The sequence below is a fragment of the Schistocerca gregaria genome, chromosome 3 (genome assembly GCF_023897955.1).
Source record: "Schistocerca gregaria isolate iqSchGreg1 chromosome 3, iqSchGreg1.2, whole genome shotgun sequence".
NCBI lineage: Eukaryota > Metazoa > Arthropoda > Insecta > Orthoptera > Acrididae > Schistocerca > Schistocerca gregaria.
In genome coordinates, this window is record NC_064922.1 from 611,844,394 (window position 1) to 611,863,796 (window position 19,403).

At 39.0% G+C, this 19,403-nt stretch overlaps 2 protein-coding genes across 2 annotated transcripts in view; one reads left to right on the top strand and one right to left on the bottom strand.

The window, feature by feature from the left end:
• LOC126356190 (dolichyl-phosphate beta-glucosyltransferase) overlaps positions 1–2,455 on the bottom strand; it is a 120,035-nt gene extending 117,580 nt beyond the window's left edge. Inside the window, exon 1 of the mRNA XM_050006972.1 lies at positions 2,371–2,455. Within this exon, the coding sequence (XP_049862929.1) occupies positions 2,371–2,442 (72 nt within the window). The 5' untranslated portion in view covers positions 2,443–2,455. The remainder of the gene's footprint in view (positions 1–2,370) is intronic.
• A 195-nt stretch (positions 2,456–2,650) lies between these two features.
• The window catches only part of LOC126356189 (TNF receptor-associated factor 6-B), a 66,571-nt gene continuing 49,818 nt past the window's right edge, over positions 2,651–19,403 (top strand). Inside the window, exons 1-2 of the mRNA XM_050006971.1 lie at positions 2,651–2,739; positions 15,616–15,657. Of these exons, the coding sequence (XP_049862928.1) occupies positions 15,616–15,657 (42 nt within the window). The 5' untranslated portion in view covers positions 2,651–2,739. The remainder of the gene's footprint in view (positions 2,740–15,615; positions 15,658–19,403) is intronic.

The following is a 19,403-nucleotide window of genomic DNA, read 5'->3' on the forward strand; positions in this document are numbered from 1 at the left end:
CATGAGCTTCTTGATGCAGCATTTTCTATGGCTCTTACAATTCTCTTTTGGCATATAAAACAACTTTTGCAAGCAGATGTGTTTCCCCAAAAGATTATGCCGTATCGCAGTAAGGATTCTGCCTGGGCGAAATAAACACCTTTTAGTGTCTCTTTTGATGCACAATCAAAAAAAATTTTGATAGTATAGCAAACAGTATTTAATTTATTTGTGAAGTACTTTGTATGTTGGACCCATCTTTGATCTTCTTGGATCCATATCCCATGAAATTTTGTAGATCTTACATTTTCGAGGGTTCTAGTGAACAACTCTATGTCTGGTGCTAGTGGACATTTATTTTGCACTGTGTGTATATGCATTGTAACTGTTTTTTCTGTGTTTATTACCAATTTGTTTCCAGAAAACCAGTCTGTAATGTGGGTGGTACAATTTTTAATCTCATGTAGTAATTCTTCTTTGGTCCTTCCTTTTACTGTCACATCTGTGTCATCCGCAAATTTTATGTAATTATGGCATTGACCAGTCAGTTCCAAGTTACTTAAAAAGAGTAGAAACAGAACTGGTCCTAGAATGGGGCCTTGTAGTATACCATACTTGATGCTCTGCTTTTCTGAATAGTAGGACTTTATCTTGTTCCCTTCTTGGATAGTAAGCTCAACTATTTGCTCTCTGTTTTGGAGATATGATTTTATCCATTAGGCACAATAAAAAGATTCCCACAATCAAAGCTTTCGGCCATTAAGGCATTTGTCAGCAGTAGGCACACACACACGCACGCGCGCGTACACACACACACATATATACACACGCGCGCACACACACACACACAAACGCAATTTGCACACACGTCTGCAGTCTCAGAGAGCTTTTGGAGTCTCAGCTCTCTGAGATTGCAGACGTGTGTGAAAGTTGCGTTTGTGTGAGTGTGTGTGTGTGTGTACGTGTTTGTATGTGTGTCTACAGCTGACAAAGGCCTTGATGGTCGAAAGCTTTGATTGTGTGAATCTTTTTATTGCGCCTATCGCGACACAGCATTTCCACTATATGGTGAGTGGCAGCTTTCCTTCTCTGGTATTGTTACATTCCATTCTGGATTTTCCATTGTTCGATTTTATCCATTCACAGGCTGGGCCCCTAATACCAACAGATTCAAGGTTCTGAAGCAAGATGTGGCTGATGACATCAAATACTTTACAGAGGTCTAGAAATATGGCTGAGATATGTTCTTTATTGCCTATAGCATTTAAGGCTTCATTTAGGAATTCGCAAAGTGATAATACCAAATATTACCCATGCAGTGTGTCATCCCTAATGTACAATAGAGAAATATTCACATTACAAAATTCATCAAGAGAGAAGAAAGGGTTTTCAGATATATTCCTTAAACTTATTCTTACACTGTTGCCTTACACTAGTAAGACTCTTAACTGTCAGATGGAAGTGAACCAAACACCTTTGTGCTTGAGTAATGCACACCCTTTTATACAAGACTCAAGTTCGGTAAGCAAGTCGCGTTTTGACATTGTATCATGGTCATGATATGCACTATTTCTTTTGTGCACAGAGTGGTTATTAATCACAAAGCACATAAGAGACAAAATATACTGTGAGGTCACTGATATTATTTTATGTTTTTCAAAAATATTTCTGCATATATATGATTTCTTTTAACTCCACTTAAAATATGGATATTTTATGAGCAATGAATACCTTCTTCACCATTTGTTGGTGAAACAATGCCGCTGGACAACAACGAATGAAAATAACCTAAACAAGCAACAGTAACAGCACCAGTATTAACTGTTGACGCTGTAATATGGAGTGTATTAAGTTGCTGAAGTAGCTCTGTTTGTTAAATCAAGAACATGGCAAGACTAATTTAATTAATTTTCAGTATAAGGGTCTAAGTATTTGGAGGAGTATACTTAGTGTATGTCTTTATTATATTTTAATCTCATGTCCTCCTGCACTTACTGAGACCTATGAAAATGAATGTACTGTTCTTCTCTTCCTTTTTGTTATAAGTTAGGCCATTGCAACTAAAACACTTTTCAGGTCACATATTGTTTACAGTTAGTTGACAGGGCAATCATCAGGTACATAATTACCGCCAGGATGATCAAACTGCAAAATTTAATTTTCCGCACTATGTTCCTGCAGTTATTTTTTAAACTTGCGTTTCTAACATGCAGATAGGTCTGATTTTTGCAGTCTTTGAAACCATACTTCTTCATCAAAAATCACCCTACATCATAGGAAGACGTATTGTTACAATGAAATATTTATAACAAGAGGCGGCACTTAAAAGTTTTATTTAATAACATTTAAATCTGAAGTTAAAACTCAAAAGAAAGCGGCAAAACAACTTACCAACAATACTAAAATAATTCCGGCCAAAACTGCAGCACTAAGTGCACACCATAAATGAGACAGCAGTTCCATATTCCAGGTTATAATGGTTCTTCTCTGCACATTCTGGACTGATTTTTCTAATACGCTATGCCACGTCAAAACTTATTCTTTCAAAGCATGTTGTTGACATTGTACAGCTGGCACAGTGTGGATAAACATATGACGTGATGATGAACACCGAAAGCAACAAACTCTGGCGGCTACAGCGTGAGCGTGAAAACGAATCGTAGCGTCTTCTCCTTTAAAGATCTTTGTATTTATTTGTGTGTAACAGGTTGACATGTAAACTACACAGTGGGCGTATGGATTGGAGAAAGTGTGCAGACGGTATGTAATGATAAAGAACGTTGTTTATCATACCACTACTTTGTAAATATTCAAAGAATTCCTAGTATTGAGATTTGCGTCCGTTTCATTTTCTGGCAACGAATATCCGTATTTGTTTTCTTTTTCATTGCGAGCTTTCTCCCGCATTCACGTCGCGGTTTTAAAACAAGACAGATTAGCAAATGTGAGCTATTGGTTGCGAAGAATCTCTTATTTTTACATATTTTGTATAAATGGACAAATTGTAGAGTTACAGATTACGCCAACTGAAAAGCAAGTTCGCACAAACAGAACTGCTTCAACAAACAGATAAGGCCTACCTAAATCGTTCCTGTTTATTAGTATTGCTATAATTTTATAGGATTGGTGAATGTAGGCAGTGTGTAGCATAATCATTGAAATAATACATAATAAGCACCGAACTTCTTAAATTTCACTACAGAGATTTAGAAAATGAAACGTAACTTCTCCTTCGTTTAAGGCAAGTCTCAAGTCAGCCGTTGCATTCTCGTCAGAAAGAAACCATCCTTGCATTTGTGAAATGAGTGCAACGCCAAAGGTCTAGAGCTGTAAAAAAAAAACATCTGGGACGAAATCATAATCCAGATTTTGAATGAATTGATAGCTTCTAGGCAAGATAATGGCTATGAGATTAGTGTTCACGTGGAGAAACTGAAATTCCTATCACAGATGATGACAATGTGTTCATATAACCAAAAGATACTTTTCAGATACACCGTTACCTGTGTGTAAAACACTTGTTGCCCTTGCAAACAAGACTATCACTTGGAGTGTAGTTTAAGATAGTGTGTCCATACTTAGCATTCCCGCCCCCCCCCCCCCCCCCAACCCCCATCCTTTAATACACCTTTACAAGCAGTTGCTGCAGTAGTCTACATGCCACAAAGAACAACTACATGCTCCTGTATCTGACCCCTAATGAGGGTTATGACCAGAAAACACTCACAGCATGTAACCATATTTGCATTTTAATGTATTTACTGGGCTCTCCTATCCATTCAGCCTTTGTGGGCACTTCAACACACTAACATGCAATGGAGATTCTACCATCCCCAACACTCTGGGGCTATGCTGTTGAGAGTTTCATGTCTTTAGAAACACCGAAATAAGTTCTGCCATTGATATCTTGATATGCTGCCTTTTTAACCTGTAGACAATGCTCAGTGGAAGTGCTCAACAGTTTTCACTCAACTGACTACCTACTTCCTGAGAGGACGTTGCCTAACCAGATCTCAAGGAGGACTATTTGATACTTCACACTCAAATAACTAGCCTATTTAAACATTGATTGTACACTAGATGTAGGGGGATCACATTACCAACAGGATCTGCCAAGCCAATAATCCATCCATTCCAGAATCTCCAGGCTGCCTATAATGACTACCTGCCTCCCATTGGAATGAAGTGTGCTGCTCTTCAATCAGGGCAGGTGTAAATCTCTACAGCAGATCAAATGCCTACCAACTGCAAATAATCTCATAGCCATTTGGGCAGCAGTGGCAAAATACTGCAGAATTATTAAGGAGAACAGAAAGAGATCATGGTATAAATTGCTGAACATCATAGCATTTTCCATATTGTGGTATCTTTTGAGGGAAGCCAAAGAAATCATTCTTTCCCTTCTCAATCCAATCTTGGACACATGAAGCTGTCCTGACTAATTGGAGGATGTAATTTTAACAACCGTAGTGGCATTTGGAATTGACCATACATGTCCCTGTGGCTTTCATAGTGTAGATCTCACCAGCTACTTAGGAACTGCTATACAATTTTGGTTCAAAAGATATGATTTTATGATGACCTTACCCTACTATAAGTGATTACCCAATTGGCCTTCTAAAGCAGGTAACACAATATTGGTTTCTGTTTCTATCCAGATATGGCGTATGATACTACTTGGAGGCACAATATCCTCAAATAGCTCAGTGAAAGGGGTTTCAAAATATATTAATTATGTTCATACAGTCCTTATTATTTCTTCTTGTATCATGTTCTAAAAGTCTTGCCAGATGGGTGTGAACAGGATAATCATATCCTTTAAAACAGTACACTCAGTGTTGCTATTTTTCTGTAGCCATAAATGGTATTACATCTGCTATTAAGAGGTCAGTATGATATCCGTTATGCTTGGCTGAGTTTGCTCCCCCAAATCTGAAAAAAGCAATGTGGCAGTTGCAGGTAATGCTAGCATATCCATTTGTGATTTGTCTGTAGCAGTCATAAATTTCAGACTCGCATTTGGGACGTTTCAATCCCGTCTCCGGCCATCATGATTTAGGTTTTCCGTGATTTCCCTAAGTCATTTCAGGATGGTTCCTTTGAAAAGGGCACGGCCGATTTCCTTCAAAATCCTTCCCTAACCCGAGCTTGAGCTCCGTCTCTAATGACCCCGTTGTTGACGGGACGTTAAACACTAACAACCACCACCACCACCACCATAAATTTCAGTAAGTAAAATTCTACACCTACCACAATGGCTTTTATTAAATGCTACCAACTTCAGAGTATTAGTTGTCCCTTAATCTCAATGTAGCTGAAAATAATTAAAATTAATATTGTATGAGTATTGGTAAAAGCTTTTTCATACAATTGTGATGCAATTTAATTTAGAAATGGATAAGCTACCAGCCACCAATTTTACTGGACCATGGGTTCTCTTAAGAAATTTAGCTGTGTTGGTTCAACCTCCAGTCTCCATAAGCTCAGTAATTCATTATACAATATAACAATCAGTTACCAGCCATCACTTTCCAAGTTATTGCATCATATGATAAGTACCAACAGGTATATGCAATTAATTCAGCAATATATACCTAAGATGCCAACACTGCCCAATTCACTGAAAGACTGGGCATCACACAACACCTGGCTACCTGAACTGCATGAGAAACATTGCTAAATGTTTACTTGTAGATGCTCTAAGTTTTAATAGTCAAGATTGCTAAAGGCTAGTCTTCTTTTTTATTTTTTTTATTTTTTACAACTATAGTATATAAAAAGATTTTGCTTACTGATCATGGTTTATGGTATTTCTCCATATCTCCATGTAACAGTTTTTGAGCAGAGCATCACAATTATAAGGCTTTATGGTTTGATATTTTGTGTAAGATATTTCATAACAATTGTTAAGTGCTTTATGAGTCTCCTACAACTTCCAAAGGTGTTGGAAAAAAAAACAATTTGTTGTGTGATATTTGGTACACTATATATCTCAAAGTTGGAACTAACCGCTTCCCGGAAGGTAACTGAGGGTGGTTTTGTGAAGTGGGAAGACTGTCCCCCATGGTTTACTCTGGGTGTGGGGCTGAGCGTGAGGCCTTTGGATAGGACTGGAACTTCCACATGAATACAGTGTTTTGGATTTGTTTAGGTTTTAGAGTTTCTGCGATGTTGGTAAGCCATTCTAGGACATGTGTTAGATGGAAAATGCCAGAAAAGACAGGACCTGGATGCTATGAGGAGTTGATGGAGTGGTTCACTGGGTATAGGAAATGAACATCCTTCCCACAATTCTTCCCACTCTTCTGAAATTGGTATTCCCTCACCCACCCAATCTACGAAATATCTTATATCATGAACCACATACCACACACACTTCGAACATCCTGTACTGTAGAAGATCCATGTGTAAGAATAGTCCAATACACCCACTCAAAACAGCTTAGTCCAATGCCATCATATCCTTATTTCATACTGTCAGAGGTCGCACCACCTGTGAAAGCATTCATGACATAGACCAGCATTGCTGCAATCTTTGAGCAGCATTTCATGTGAGCATGACCACCAGCCAGCTGTTCACCTACTAGACTATGGCCTAGAGCATAGCTGATCACCCAGTAGCTGCTTCACAGCTCATCGCATCTCGTAATGTAGCAGAATGGGACAGTATAAAACAAAGAGAAGAATAATCATGTGTTAAGGAAATTGTGATATTATCAACGATCTTGAGGAGGAGGAGGAGATTACTGTTTAACGTCCCGTTGACAACGAGGTCATTAGAGACGGAGCACAAGCTCGGATTAGGGATGGATGGGGTAGGAATTCGGCCGTGCCCTTTCAAAGGAACCATCCCGACATTTGCCTGAAGTGATCTAGGGAAATCACAGAAAACCTAAATCAGGATGGCCGGACGCGGGATTGAACCGTCGTCCTCCCGAATGTGAGTCCAGTGTGCTAACCACTGCGCCACCTCGCTCGGTACGATCTTGAGGCGGAGTCATATAATAGGTGCGTATAATTAAACCGCCATTGTTTTGAGTACTGCAGTGTGTTCTATATATGTTGCAGGACAATGAAACATCTTAAGTATGATTATTAATTGGTGTGCTCACAGAGTACGCTGAAAAAATAATAGTTTCGCTTACTGTCACTAGGTGAAAATATGGCACAGTAAGCAGTCAGAATGTGTAAGGTTTCCTGCTTCAGCATTAGTATGCTGTCTTTCATATGCCAATGCATGCTGATTTCTTTTTTGAGACGTGACTGTCAGTAGTATAGTGTGAAGAAGGTTGAAATTTTTCATACAAAACACAGTTATTGAAAAGGAAGACTGTGAACTTCTGGTAAAGTTGTTTATCATAATGGCAGCAATAGCAGTGCTGCATAGAGGGAATATCACCAACAGAAACAGTTGCAAAGCTCCCACATGTCAATAAATCAGCTAAAGAGTATGATCAAGAAATTTGAAGAAACAGGTGAATCAGCTGGTGCAGCAGGGACAGGGAAGCTACCCATTCCAATGGCAGGTGTTGGTGAAGTTGCTGTAGCTATAGGCAATCGTGCAGTGCATGGCTCAAATGTTGTAGCCAGTGCTCGAGTTGTGTCATGGGAATTGCCTCTCTGTTGAAGAACAATTTGAAAACTTTTGCGTTGCTTTTGATGCTGATATCCATGCAAGATTCGGAATGTGCACCAAATTAAGGCCCAAGATAGGCTACAATGCCATGACTTTGCCCTACATTTTTGCACGCAAGGAAATGGATGACGTGGCCCTGGAATGTGCTTTGGACAGACAAGACATATTTTACTATGGTCGGTGTGGCAAGTGCACTGAACTGTTGCTTGGGGGGGGGGGGGGGGGGGGGTTCTACTCCACCACATGTTGTGCAGGAATGACCACTGCACTCAGCTTGTGTAACTGTGTGGTGTGGTTTCACAAGCTCCTCCATTGTTTGTCAATTTTTCTTCGGATACTGGACTCACATTTTCGAGTATGATGGTTCGAAAATGCACCTGGCCATCCAGATTTAGGTTTTTCGTGATTTGTCTAAATTGCTCCAGGCAAATGCTGGAGTGATTCCATTGAAAGGGCATGGGCGATTTTCTTCTCTATCCTTGACACAGTCCGTACTTGCGTGCAGTTTGTAATGACCTCGATGTTGACAGGATTTTAAACCCAATCTTCTTTTCTTGCTTCTTCAAAGAGATGACACCTCAAGGGCCTGTTAGGTTTACTGTGAGATCTGCATGTTATAAAGGTGCATGTGTGGCCTTCCAGATTCTCTGACCGGAATTCATGTGACTTCTGGTTGTGGGGTGTATGAAAGATTGTGCCTGTCAGGAATGTATCTGGGGTCCTTGATCTGAAGGATAGCATACAACAATGTATATGAAGTCTTCATGGGTTGTCAGCCAAGTAGCATTGTCGTCTCGTAGCAACGTTTCGATGGAATGCGTCTCCATCATCTTCAGGCAGTGTGACATCAAAACGTTGCTACGAGATGACGATGCTACTCGGCTGACAACCCGTGAAGACGTCATATATGAAATTCAGCGAGAAAGCCTGCACTTGCATATACAACAATGTATCACTCTGATTACACCAGATATGCTGCAACAAGCAGTTCATCATGCTGTGTTACGGATTCAGCATGTTGCCAAGTCGGGAAACCATATTGAACGTATGTTGTAACTCGTGACTATATCTTAGTAAATGTACCAGAACCACCGTTGTCATGTGCTTGATCATTTCTCCCCTTTTCCTGCACCCACACCACATTCTTACTGCTAACAGTGCCATATTTACTCCTGGTGGCAAAAAGTGGATCTATTACTTATTTTCCTTCAGGATACTCCATGAGAGCACCAATTAATGAACATGCTTACAATGATTCAGTGTCCAATCATGTATAGAGCCATCACTGCAGCACTTGAAACAAAGTCAATTTCATTTTAACAACCCAGTACATGCAGGAGTTTTAGTTGTATTGCTATACACTTACTATACCTATGAAAGCTAATAAATTTCTGATGATATTAAGTGCATAATACACAATTCCTAAAAAAATGTAGAAGGATTGTACTGAAAACAAGAAATATGTTTAGCCAAATTTAAACACACCCTGAGATCATTCTTTGAAAGAATAGTACACTAAACAGCAGTTGTAATAACAATAGAGCTCAATGTACAGACACTGAAATCATGTTAGCATCAAAAGTCATGGTGTGATTATGAAGTAATTAATGAAAGTAATCAGCATATTGTTATCAGTGAATCATTTGTGAATTTGCAATGTAAAAATCAAGTTATTTGAACATGCTAATTGTATGAGACTTACTGTCACCATTTTGTCAAGCTAAATTCTGTAACCAGTCTTCTGAAAGTGTATATTTCAGTTGTACCCAGTTTATAAACAATACATAGAAAAAGTTTGTGATTTTTGAACGTTTATATAAGGACCAGCCACGTTACACCAGCTATTATTGAGTTAGTCTTGAAGTCAATTAGTGTACCACATTTGACGAGAAATATACAAACGTTAACTATTCAAATTTAGGGAAAATTATAATCTGGATCTCTCACCCCTACAATACCTTATGCGAATTGAAGCTGTCCATGCAATTTGTCCACCTCCACTGCTGCTCCAGGATTGTGTGTGTGTCATTAAAGGGACAGTTATTTAATAAAGCTACTTGGGAAAACAGTGAAATTTGTTGGAGATAGGTAGAAGCAAATGAATAGAAAATATTTTAGTCGGTGAGCCAGATACTGAAGATAAGATGAACATTACAACAAATAATAGGAACATGGTAGAATATTCAAATAAACAAAAGTATTTTTAAAAGGCCAGAAGGTACAATGAAAATTTCATAAAAATAAATAAAATATGAAGGGGTGGTGGGGGGGGGGGGGGGGAGAGAATTTAAGACTGCACAGTAATTGACTGGAGGAAGTATTGTATACTTTTCAGTGGTATCTGCAAATGTTTGTATAGTCAAAGAGATGATGCAAGAACACAGACAGTATTAATACTGAAAGTAGTGGCAGATGAAAAGTGAGAAAGCCATGTAGGCTGAAAACTTGGAGATGACTGTGATTCAGAATTAATGGCTAAAGTCGAAGAAAAAAATTGCACAATACAGTACACAGAAAGATTTTATAATTGTGGATATTATGTAATGGCCAGTGGCAGTAATCACATTACTTCACTTGTTACTGAGTTAGTCTTGTTGTTAATTAGTGTACCACAAAAACTGACTGTTTGTAAAGGAAGACAATTCCCCCCAAAATTCCACTAAAGTTACATCAGCTATTAAATAAAGAAAATGTGCTTGTGTTTTATTCAGGCAAAGAAACAAACTGGGTGTAGAAGTACATGGATAGTTGAAGATTGTAGTGTATGGAATAGTTTGGAGAGACATTTTATCCAGATGTGGAAATCAAATGGCTGATATATGATCCAACATGATTGGATGATACAGCTCAGGAGTACTTAGAGTGCCATGCTCACAACCAGTGTCTTCCTTACTTTCCCATTCATGCTTTTGAAGAGAGTTATTTATTAGATCATTATTTAATACATAACTTGTGCTCTACCTATGTCCTATACACCATTCCAATTTTGTGATACACCTCCCGAACTTGTTTCAATTTTTTTTAGTGTTCTGAATGTCTCATTTATACTGCTTTCCATATGCCAAGGTAAGATGCTTGAATCAGTTTTATTTCTGGTAAGAAGCACTGTTATATTTTCTGACAATGGACTGATGATCTCATAGTTTGATCCCTTAATCCTTGTACAATCAGCCAACCATATGCAGTCTCTATGCTGAGACTAGTGAGCCACCACAACCCAATTGCAACGACTTCTCACACTGTTACAGACATGTAAGTTCTTGTCTGATCCACAGTCACCAATATTCCACCTGTATGAACACTCAGCTACGGAAATTTATATACATAAGTCACATATGATGAATAAGCCTCTTTTAAATTTGCATGAAAGCTGACTTAATGGTGTTCAGTATGGTTCAGATTCCAGTTGTTGCCCAGGAATGGAGGTAGATGCCACCCTAGATTGTTAAGAGGTCAAAGGTTATTTTAAATTCCCTCAGTTCTCTGATCTGCTGTACCCTGCACTTCACAGGATATTATTATCATATGAATTTATTGTCTGTGACACTGAGATGCATGCAGTCGAGTGAACATAGAAGCAGATTAACTTTATTCGAGTTATGAAATTCCTCTTTGTTCCAGTATCTTGGGAGCACTTTAAACCATTTAGATGTAACAGATTAATCAGTCCAGTCCGTCCAGGAAATACTCCTTCATCTGCAGTATTTACAGAAGTAAGTGATAATGTGCTAGATACCAGTGTGTGTTACAATGAGAGCAACTAACTGGCAGTTGCAGTAGCCAAGACGGCTTCTACAATACCTACAGTGATGAGTTGTGAAGTACGTCTTTATGTAGTTGCCTCACTGATGAGTTGTGAAGTACATCTTTATGTAGTTGCCTCACTGTTGAGGCATAGGACCATACACTATTGGAAGGAGAGGTGGCAGAAAATCTGAGACAAGAAGTTGCAGGCAGTAGAATCAGCTACTTGGCTATGGTGAAGCTCCATCTAGCAACTATAGTTTAATGTAGTCTTCGTAACTGGCCGTTTGGCACTGCCCATTGAAGTGTGGTTCCCCTTTGTCAAGAGAATCCACCAGTGATGCCTATGACATATGGAATCAGTATACCACTTGTTGAAAGAAGCTTCCATTTTGCTGATGCTCTGTATTTTGGGTTATTAGATTGCAAATGTGCCTCTCTTCTTGCATTTACCAAATATTTGTTGTCGTCGTCTTCAGTCCTGAGAATGGTTTGATGCAGCTCTCCATGCTACTCTGTCCTGTGCTAGCTTCTTCATCTCCCAGTACCTACTGCAACCTACATCCTTCTGAATCTGCTTAGTGTATTCATCTCTTGGTCTGCTTCTACGATTTTTACCCTCCACGCTGCCCTCCAATGCTAAATTTGTGATCCCTTGATGCCTCAAAACATGTCCTACCAACTGATCCCTTCTTCTGGTCAAGATTTGCCACAAACTTCTCTTCTCCCCAATCCTATTCAATACCTCCTCATTAGTTACGTGATCTATCCACCTTATCTTCAGCATTCTTCTGTAGCATCACATTTCGAAGGCTTCTATTGTCTTCTTGTCCAAACTAGTTATAGTCCATGTTTCACTTCCATACATGGCTACACTCCATACAAATACTTTCAGAAACGACTTCCTGATACATAAATCTATATTCGATGTTAACAAATTTCTCTTCTTCAGAAACGCTTTCCTTGCCATTGCCAGTCTACATTTTATATCCTCTCTACTTGGACCATCATCAGTTATTTTACTTCCTAAATAGCAAAACTCCTTTACTACTTAAAGTGTCTCATTTCCTAATCTAATTCCCTCAGCATCACCCGATTTAATTTGACTACATTCCATTATCCTCGTTTTGCTTTTGTTGATGTTCATCTTATATCCTCCTTTCAAGACACTGTCCATTCCGTTCAAATGCTCTTCCAGGTCCTTTGCTGTCTCTGACAGAATTACAATGTCATCGGCGAACATCAAAGTTTTTACTTCTTCTCCATGAATTTTAATACCTACTCCAAATTTTTCTTTTGTTTCCTTTACTGCTTGCTCAATATACAGATTGAATAACATCGGGGAGAGGCTACAACCCTGTCTCACTCCTTTCCCAACCACTGCTTCCCTTTCATGCCTCTCTACTCTTATAACTGCCATCTGGTTTCTGTACAAATTGTAAATAGCTTTTCGCTCCCTGTATTTTACCCTGCCATCTTCAGAATTTGAAAGAGAGTATTCCAGTCAACATTGTCAAAAGCTTTTTCCAAGTCTACAAATGCTAGAAACATAGGTTTGCCTTTTCTTAATCTTTCTTCTAAGATAAGTCGTAAGGTCAGTATTGCCTCACGGATTCCAACATTTCTACGGAATCCAAACTGATCTTCCCCCAGGTCGGCTTCTACTAGTTTTTCCATTCGTCTGTAAAGAATTCGCGTTAGTATTTTACAGCTGTGACTTATTAAACTGATAGTTCAGTAATTTTCACATCTGTCATCACCTGCTTTCTTTGGGATTGGAATTATTATATTCTTCTTGAAATCTGAAGGTATTTCGCCTGTCTCATACATCTTCCTCACCAGATGGAAGAGTTTTGTCATGACTCGCTCTCCTAAGGCCGTCAGTAGTTCTAATGGAATGTTGTCTACTCCCGGGGCCTTGTTTTGACTCAGGTCTTTCAGTGCTCTGTCAAACTCTTCACGCAGTATCTTTTCTCCCATTTCGTCTTCATCTACATCCTCTCCCATTTCCATAATATTGTCCTCAAGTACATCGCCCTTGTATAAACCCTCTATATACTCCTTCCACCTTTGAGCCTTCCCTTCTTTGCTTAGAACTGGGTTGCCATCTGAGTCCTTGATATTCATACAAGTGGTTCTCTTCTCTCCAAAGGTCTCTTTAATTTTCCTGTACTCAGTATCTATTTTACCCCTAGTGAGATAAACTTCTACATCCTTACATTTATCCTCTAGCCATCCCTGCTTAGCCATTTTGCACTTCCTGATGATCTCTTTTTTGAGCTTTTGTATTCCTTTTTGCCTGCTTCATTTACTGCATTTTTATATTTTCTCCTTTCATCAATTAAATTCAATATTTCTTCTGTTACCCAAGGATTTCTAGCAGCCCTCGTCTTTTTACCTACTTGATCTTCAGCTGCCTTCACTACTTCATCTGTCAGAGCTACCCATTCTTCTTCTACTGTGTTTATTTCCCCCATTCCTGTCAATTGTTCCCTTATGCTCTCCTTGAAACTCTGTACAACCTCTGGTTCTTTCAGCTTATCCAGATCCCATGTCCTTAAATTCCCACCTTTTGCAGTTTCTTCAGTTTTAATCTACAGGTCATAACCAATAGATTGTGGTCAGAGTCCACATCTGCCCCTGGAAATGTCCTGCAATTTAAAACCTGATTCCTAAATCTCTGTCTTACCATTATATAATCTATCTGATACCTTTTAGTATCTCCAGGATTCTTCCATGTATACAACCTTCTTTTATGATTCTTGAACCAAGTGTTAGCTATGATTAAGTTATGCTCTGTGCAAAATTCTACCAGACGGCTTCCTCTTCCATTTCTTAGCCCCAATCCATATTCACCCACTATGTTTCCTTCTCTCCCTTTTCCTACTGACGAATTCCAGTCACCCATGACTATTAAATTTTCGTCTCCCTTCACTATCTGAATAATTTCTTTTATCTCATCATACATTTCTTCAATTTCTTCATCATCTGCAGAGCTAGTTGGCATATAAACTTGTACTACTGTAGTAGGCATGGGCTTTGTGTCTATCTTGGTCACAATAATGCGTTCACTATGCTGTTTGTAGTAGCTTACCCACACTCCTATTTTTTTATTCATTATTAAACCTACTCCTGCATTACCCCTATTTGATTTTGTATTTATAGCCCTGTATTCACCTGACCAGAAGTCTTGCTGCTCCTGCCACCGAACTTCACTAATTCCCAATATATCAAACTTTAACCTATCCATTTCCCTTTTTAAATTTTCTAACCTACCTGCCCGATTAAGGGATCTGACATTCCACGCTCCGATCCGTAGAACGCCAGTTTTCTTTCTCCTGATAACAACGTCCTCCTGAGTAGCCTCCTCCTGGAGTCTATTTTACCTCCGGAATATTTTACCCAAGAGGACGCCATCATCATTTAATCATACAGTAAAGCTGCATGTCCTCAAGAAAAATTATGGCTGTAGTTTCCCCTTGCATTTTAGTACTACTGTGTTAGTTTGATGAGCTGATTTTTTATGTAATTCATTTTTTGTGAAAGTTTAACTGTTAGCATTTTGGTTTACCAATGACAATGCTGTTATGAGCCGTTATAACAAGGAGTAAAAACAACAATAATAGGGTGTAATAACATGGAATGATGTGGAAGATGATTTGGAGGAAACAAGATGTTATTGAGGAAAGTGAGATACTGAACATGTGAATGACAAATATAGTGAAGGCAATAAAACACAAGGCAAAGTGCCTCTCACCCTTACATTTTTGATTATTGATTGGTATATCACCAGTACTACTCCGTTTACTTGTAAAGAATCTAGTTTCTTGTTCATTCAGTTATGTATTTAACTTTTGTTCTGAATTATTCTTTGCAATAGCCTTAGGCCTGTAGAGTAATAAAGTACTTGTCCTTACCTCCTTACTACTTTTTCAGTTTCCATGAACATTATTTCATGGCACATCTAAAAAGCCTATTTTCACCCTTAGATGCCCAGTGTATTACTCAGTTCTTTGATTTGGAAAAGTTGTCTATCATATTAGCAAATGCATAGCTATCATCAAATGCATAGCTGCCATCAAATGCATAGCTGTCATCATAACTACCATTGTCACCTGTGTATAATATTCTCCGAGATTATGTTCCTGACTTCCATTAATTGCTTGTATGGTTTTTTTCCCCATTGAGATCTATTTAATCTAGTGTGCACAATACATGCATACCAGTATCTAACCAAATTATTTGTAATTTTACAGATGACTCACAACAGAGGAAGTTGTGCTCAAGAAAGTGAAATTGTGAGTATGCCCTAGCAATGAAAGTCTGTATAATCTTTTATGCAATATTTCATACTGTAGAATTGTCACAGTGAATAAATAATTCACACACAAGGGGGAAAAACAGATGTAAAGGTCATGTGTTCCACAAGAAGAAAGAACTATTCTTGTAGGCTCATGCTATATTAAAGAAATGTAACTGTAAGTTTGAATTATACACTCACTCTGATTAACTTTTAGATCATAGACCAAAGATAAGAAAGGAAGTCATACAGATAATTAGAACTATGTTGAAGTGCTTACTGTACATGAGGAGGCTTGAGATTCAAAATGCATTTTCAAACTAACATACCCCTAAAGCAGTGGAACACACACCCATCATTCAGTTAGTCTTGAATAATAGCATTAATTCTTTTGTAAATATATTTTTATATACATTATCAACTTTGCTGATTTATGGTATTTCTTCAGTGCTATATCAGTTAAATCTTAGCTCAAGAGGATAATCAATAAACCAAAAACTGTTGATTGTTTTAAGACACTCCTCAGATACATTCACTGGAGTGATATTTACAGTGCTCATGGCATGAATGAAAAGTATAACACTTTTGCTGATAAAATGCTTATGTTATTTGAACACTGTTTTTTCCCAAAACTAACCAAGGTTGGAGCAAAGTCTACAAAGAAGCCATGGATTACTCAAGGAATAGAGTTATCTTGTAAAACAAAAAGAAAACTGTATCTGTCAATCCGAAACAGTTCTGATGTTGATGCTATAGCACATTACAAGAACTACAGCAAAATATTAACAACTGTAATATGGACAGCAAAGCAAATATATTTCAAGGAAAAGATAGTTGTATCAGATTACAAAATAAAGATAATGTAGGATATAAATGATTAATGGAAAATCTCATATAAAGATGTGAAACAAATACTAACAAAGAGATAGAGGGGCTGGCCAGTACCTACCTCAGCTCAGTACAGCCGATAGATACACAAAACAGAACAGAAAATTTTTATCCTAATCTTCGGAACTTTGTTCCTTCATCAGGGACGAGAGAGGGGAAAAAGGAGGAAAAAGGGAAAGTGGATTCAGTTACTCACAACCCGGTTTATGAAGCAACAGGGGAAATGTAAACAGGGAGGGTAGCAAAGATGGAGGCATGGGTGTCACAGGGAATCCAAAGATATTCTACTGTAAGTACTGTGCCAGCTTCAAACCAAAGAGGATGTATACAGAAGTAAAGAGGTATATAGTATAAAGATAAACAGAACTATGTAGGATGATAAGATTTGTGAATGGCTAAAGAGGAAAGGGAAAGAGGAGAAGACTGAAGAGTAAATGGGAGTGAGGTTGGTTAACATAGGTTCAGTCCAGGGGGATGGCGGGATGAAAGGATGTGTTGGAGTGCAAGTTCCCATCTCCGCAGTTCCAAGGGACTGATGTCGGGTGGGAGAAGCCAAATGGCACGTACGGTATAGCAGGTTCCTAGGTCGCTAGAATTATGCTGGAGGGCATGCTCTGCTATTGGGTATTGGACATCTCCTAGGCGGACATTTCGTCTGTGCCCGTTCATGCGCTCAGCCAGTTTAGTTGTCGTCATACCAATGTAAAAGGCTGTGCAGTGCAGGCACGTCAGTTGATAAATGACATGTGTAGTTTCACATGTGGCCCTGCCTTGAATTGTGTATGTTTTACAAGTAGGGGGGCTGGAGTAGCTGGTTGTGGGGGGATGCATGTGGCAGGTTTTGCAGCAGGGTTGGTTACAGGGGTAGGAACCGCTGGATAGAGAAGGTGGTCTGGGAATATTGTAGGGTTTGACAAGGATGTTACGGAGGTTAGGGGGGGGGGGCGATGAAAGGCAACTCTGGGTGGTGTGGGGAGAATTATGTCAAGGGATGATCTCATTTCAGGGCTTCACTTGAGAAAGTCATATCCCTGGCGGAGTAATTTGTTGATGTATTCGAGGCCAGGATAATTTTGGGTGACAAGGGGGATGCTTCTGTGTGGTCTGGGTGTAGGAACATTGTTGTTGGATGGGGGGGGGGGGGGGATTTATTGCTTGGGAGATCTGTTTGTTGACAAGGTCTGCAGGATAGTTGCGGGAGAGGAAAGCACTGGTCAGGTTATTGGTGTAATTGTTGAGGGATTCGTCACTGGAGCAGATACGTTTGCCACAAGTACCTAGGCTGTAGGGAAGGGAGCATTTGATGTGGAATGGATGGCAGCTATCAAATTGAAGGTACTGTTGTTTGTTTGTGGGTTTGAAGTTTGAAACAGTATGAAATAATGTAGTTCATGAAATAAGTTCTTGGCTTGTGGAAAATAATTTGATGCTAAATCACATTAAAACTCAGTTTTCACAGTTTCTAACTCACAATTCAACAAGTACCGATATTTTGATCGGGCGGAATGGGCGTATTATAAGCGAGACGGAACAGTTCAAGTTCCTAGACATTCGGATAGATAGTAAGTTGTTGTGGAAAGCCCATGTCCAGGATCGTGTTCAGAAACTAAATGCTGCTTTATTTACCATTAGAACAGTATCTGAAATAAGTGACACTTCAACACGAAAAGTAGTCTACTTCACATATTTTCATATGCTTATGACGTATGGTATTATTTTTTTGGGGTAATTCTTCGGATTCAAAAAGGGTATTTTTGGCTCAAAAACGGGCTGTTCGAGCTAAATGTGGTGTAAGTTTGAGAACTTCTTGTCGACCCCTATTCAATAGTCTGGGAATTCTGACATGCCCTCACAGTATATATTTTCTTTAATGTCGTTTGTTGTTAGCAATATTGGCCTATTCCCAAGAGTTAGCAGCTTTCACTCAGTTAATACTAGGCAGAAATCCAATCTGCATGTGGAATACACTTCCTTGACTCTTGTGCATAAAGGAGTGCAGTATTCTGCTGCATCCATTTTCAATAAGCTACCACAAGAACTCAAAAGTCTTAGCAGTAGCCCAAACTCTTTTAAGTCTAAACTGAAGAGTTCCCTCATGGCTCACTCCTCCTATTCTGTCAATGAGCTCCTGGAAGAGCTAAAAAATTAAGCTAATTCAGTGTTACATTGTTGATTTTCTTTATCTAAACTTGTGACTTGGCATCTGAATATGTTTTTTTATATTTAATTTTATCTGTTTATAATATCGCGTTATAATTTCATGTATTGACTCATTCCATGACCATAGAGACTTCCCCTTAATTTGTCCCACGGAACAATAATTAAGTAAATAAATAAACAGAGGTGTGGATGTGAGCTTCAACAAGATGAAGGTCAACATCCAGGAAGGTGGCTTGGGTTTTGGAGAAGGGCCAGGTGAAATTCAGATTCGAAAAGGAGTTGAGGTTATGGAGGAAATTAAGCAGTGTTTCTTCACCATGAGTCCAGGTCACAAAGATGTCATCTATAAACCTATACCAGGCCAGGGGAAGCAGCTGTTGGGTCTTCTGGAAAGCCTCTTCCATGCGGCCCATGAAGAGGTTGGCATAGGACGGAGCCGTCCTGTTTCCCATGGCCATTCCCCTGATTTGCTTGTAGGTCTAGCCTTCAAAAGTGAAGTAATTATCTGTGAGGATGAAGTTGGAGAGTGTTATAAGGAACGAGGTTTTTGGAAGATCTTCGGGTGGGCGTTGGGAGAGGTAGTGTTCAAGGGCAGAGAGATCATGGGTATGTGGGATGTTTGTGTGAAGGGATGTAGCACCTATGACAAGAAAGGTTTCAGGTGGGAGGGGAGTGGGAATGGATTTGAGGCGTTTT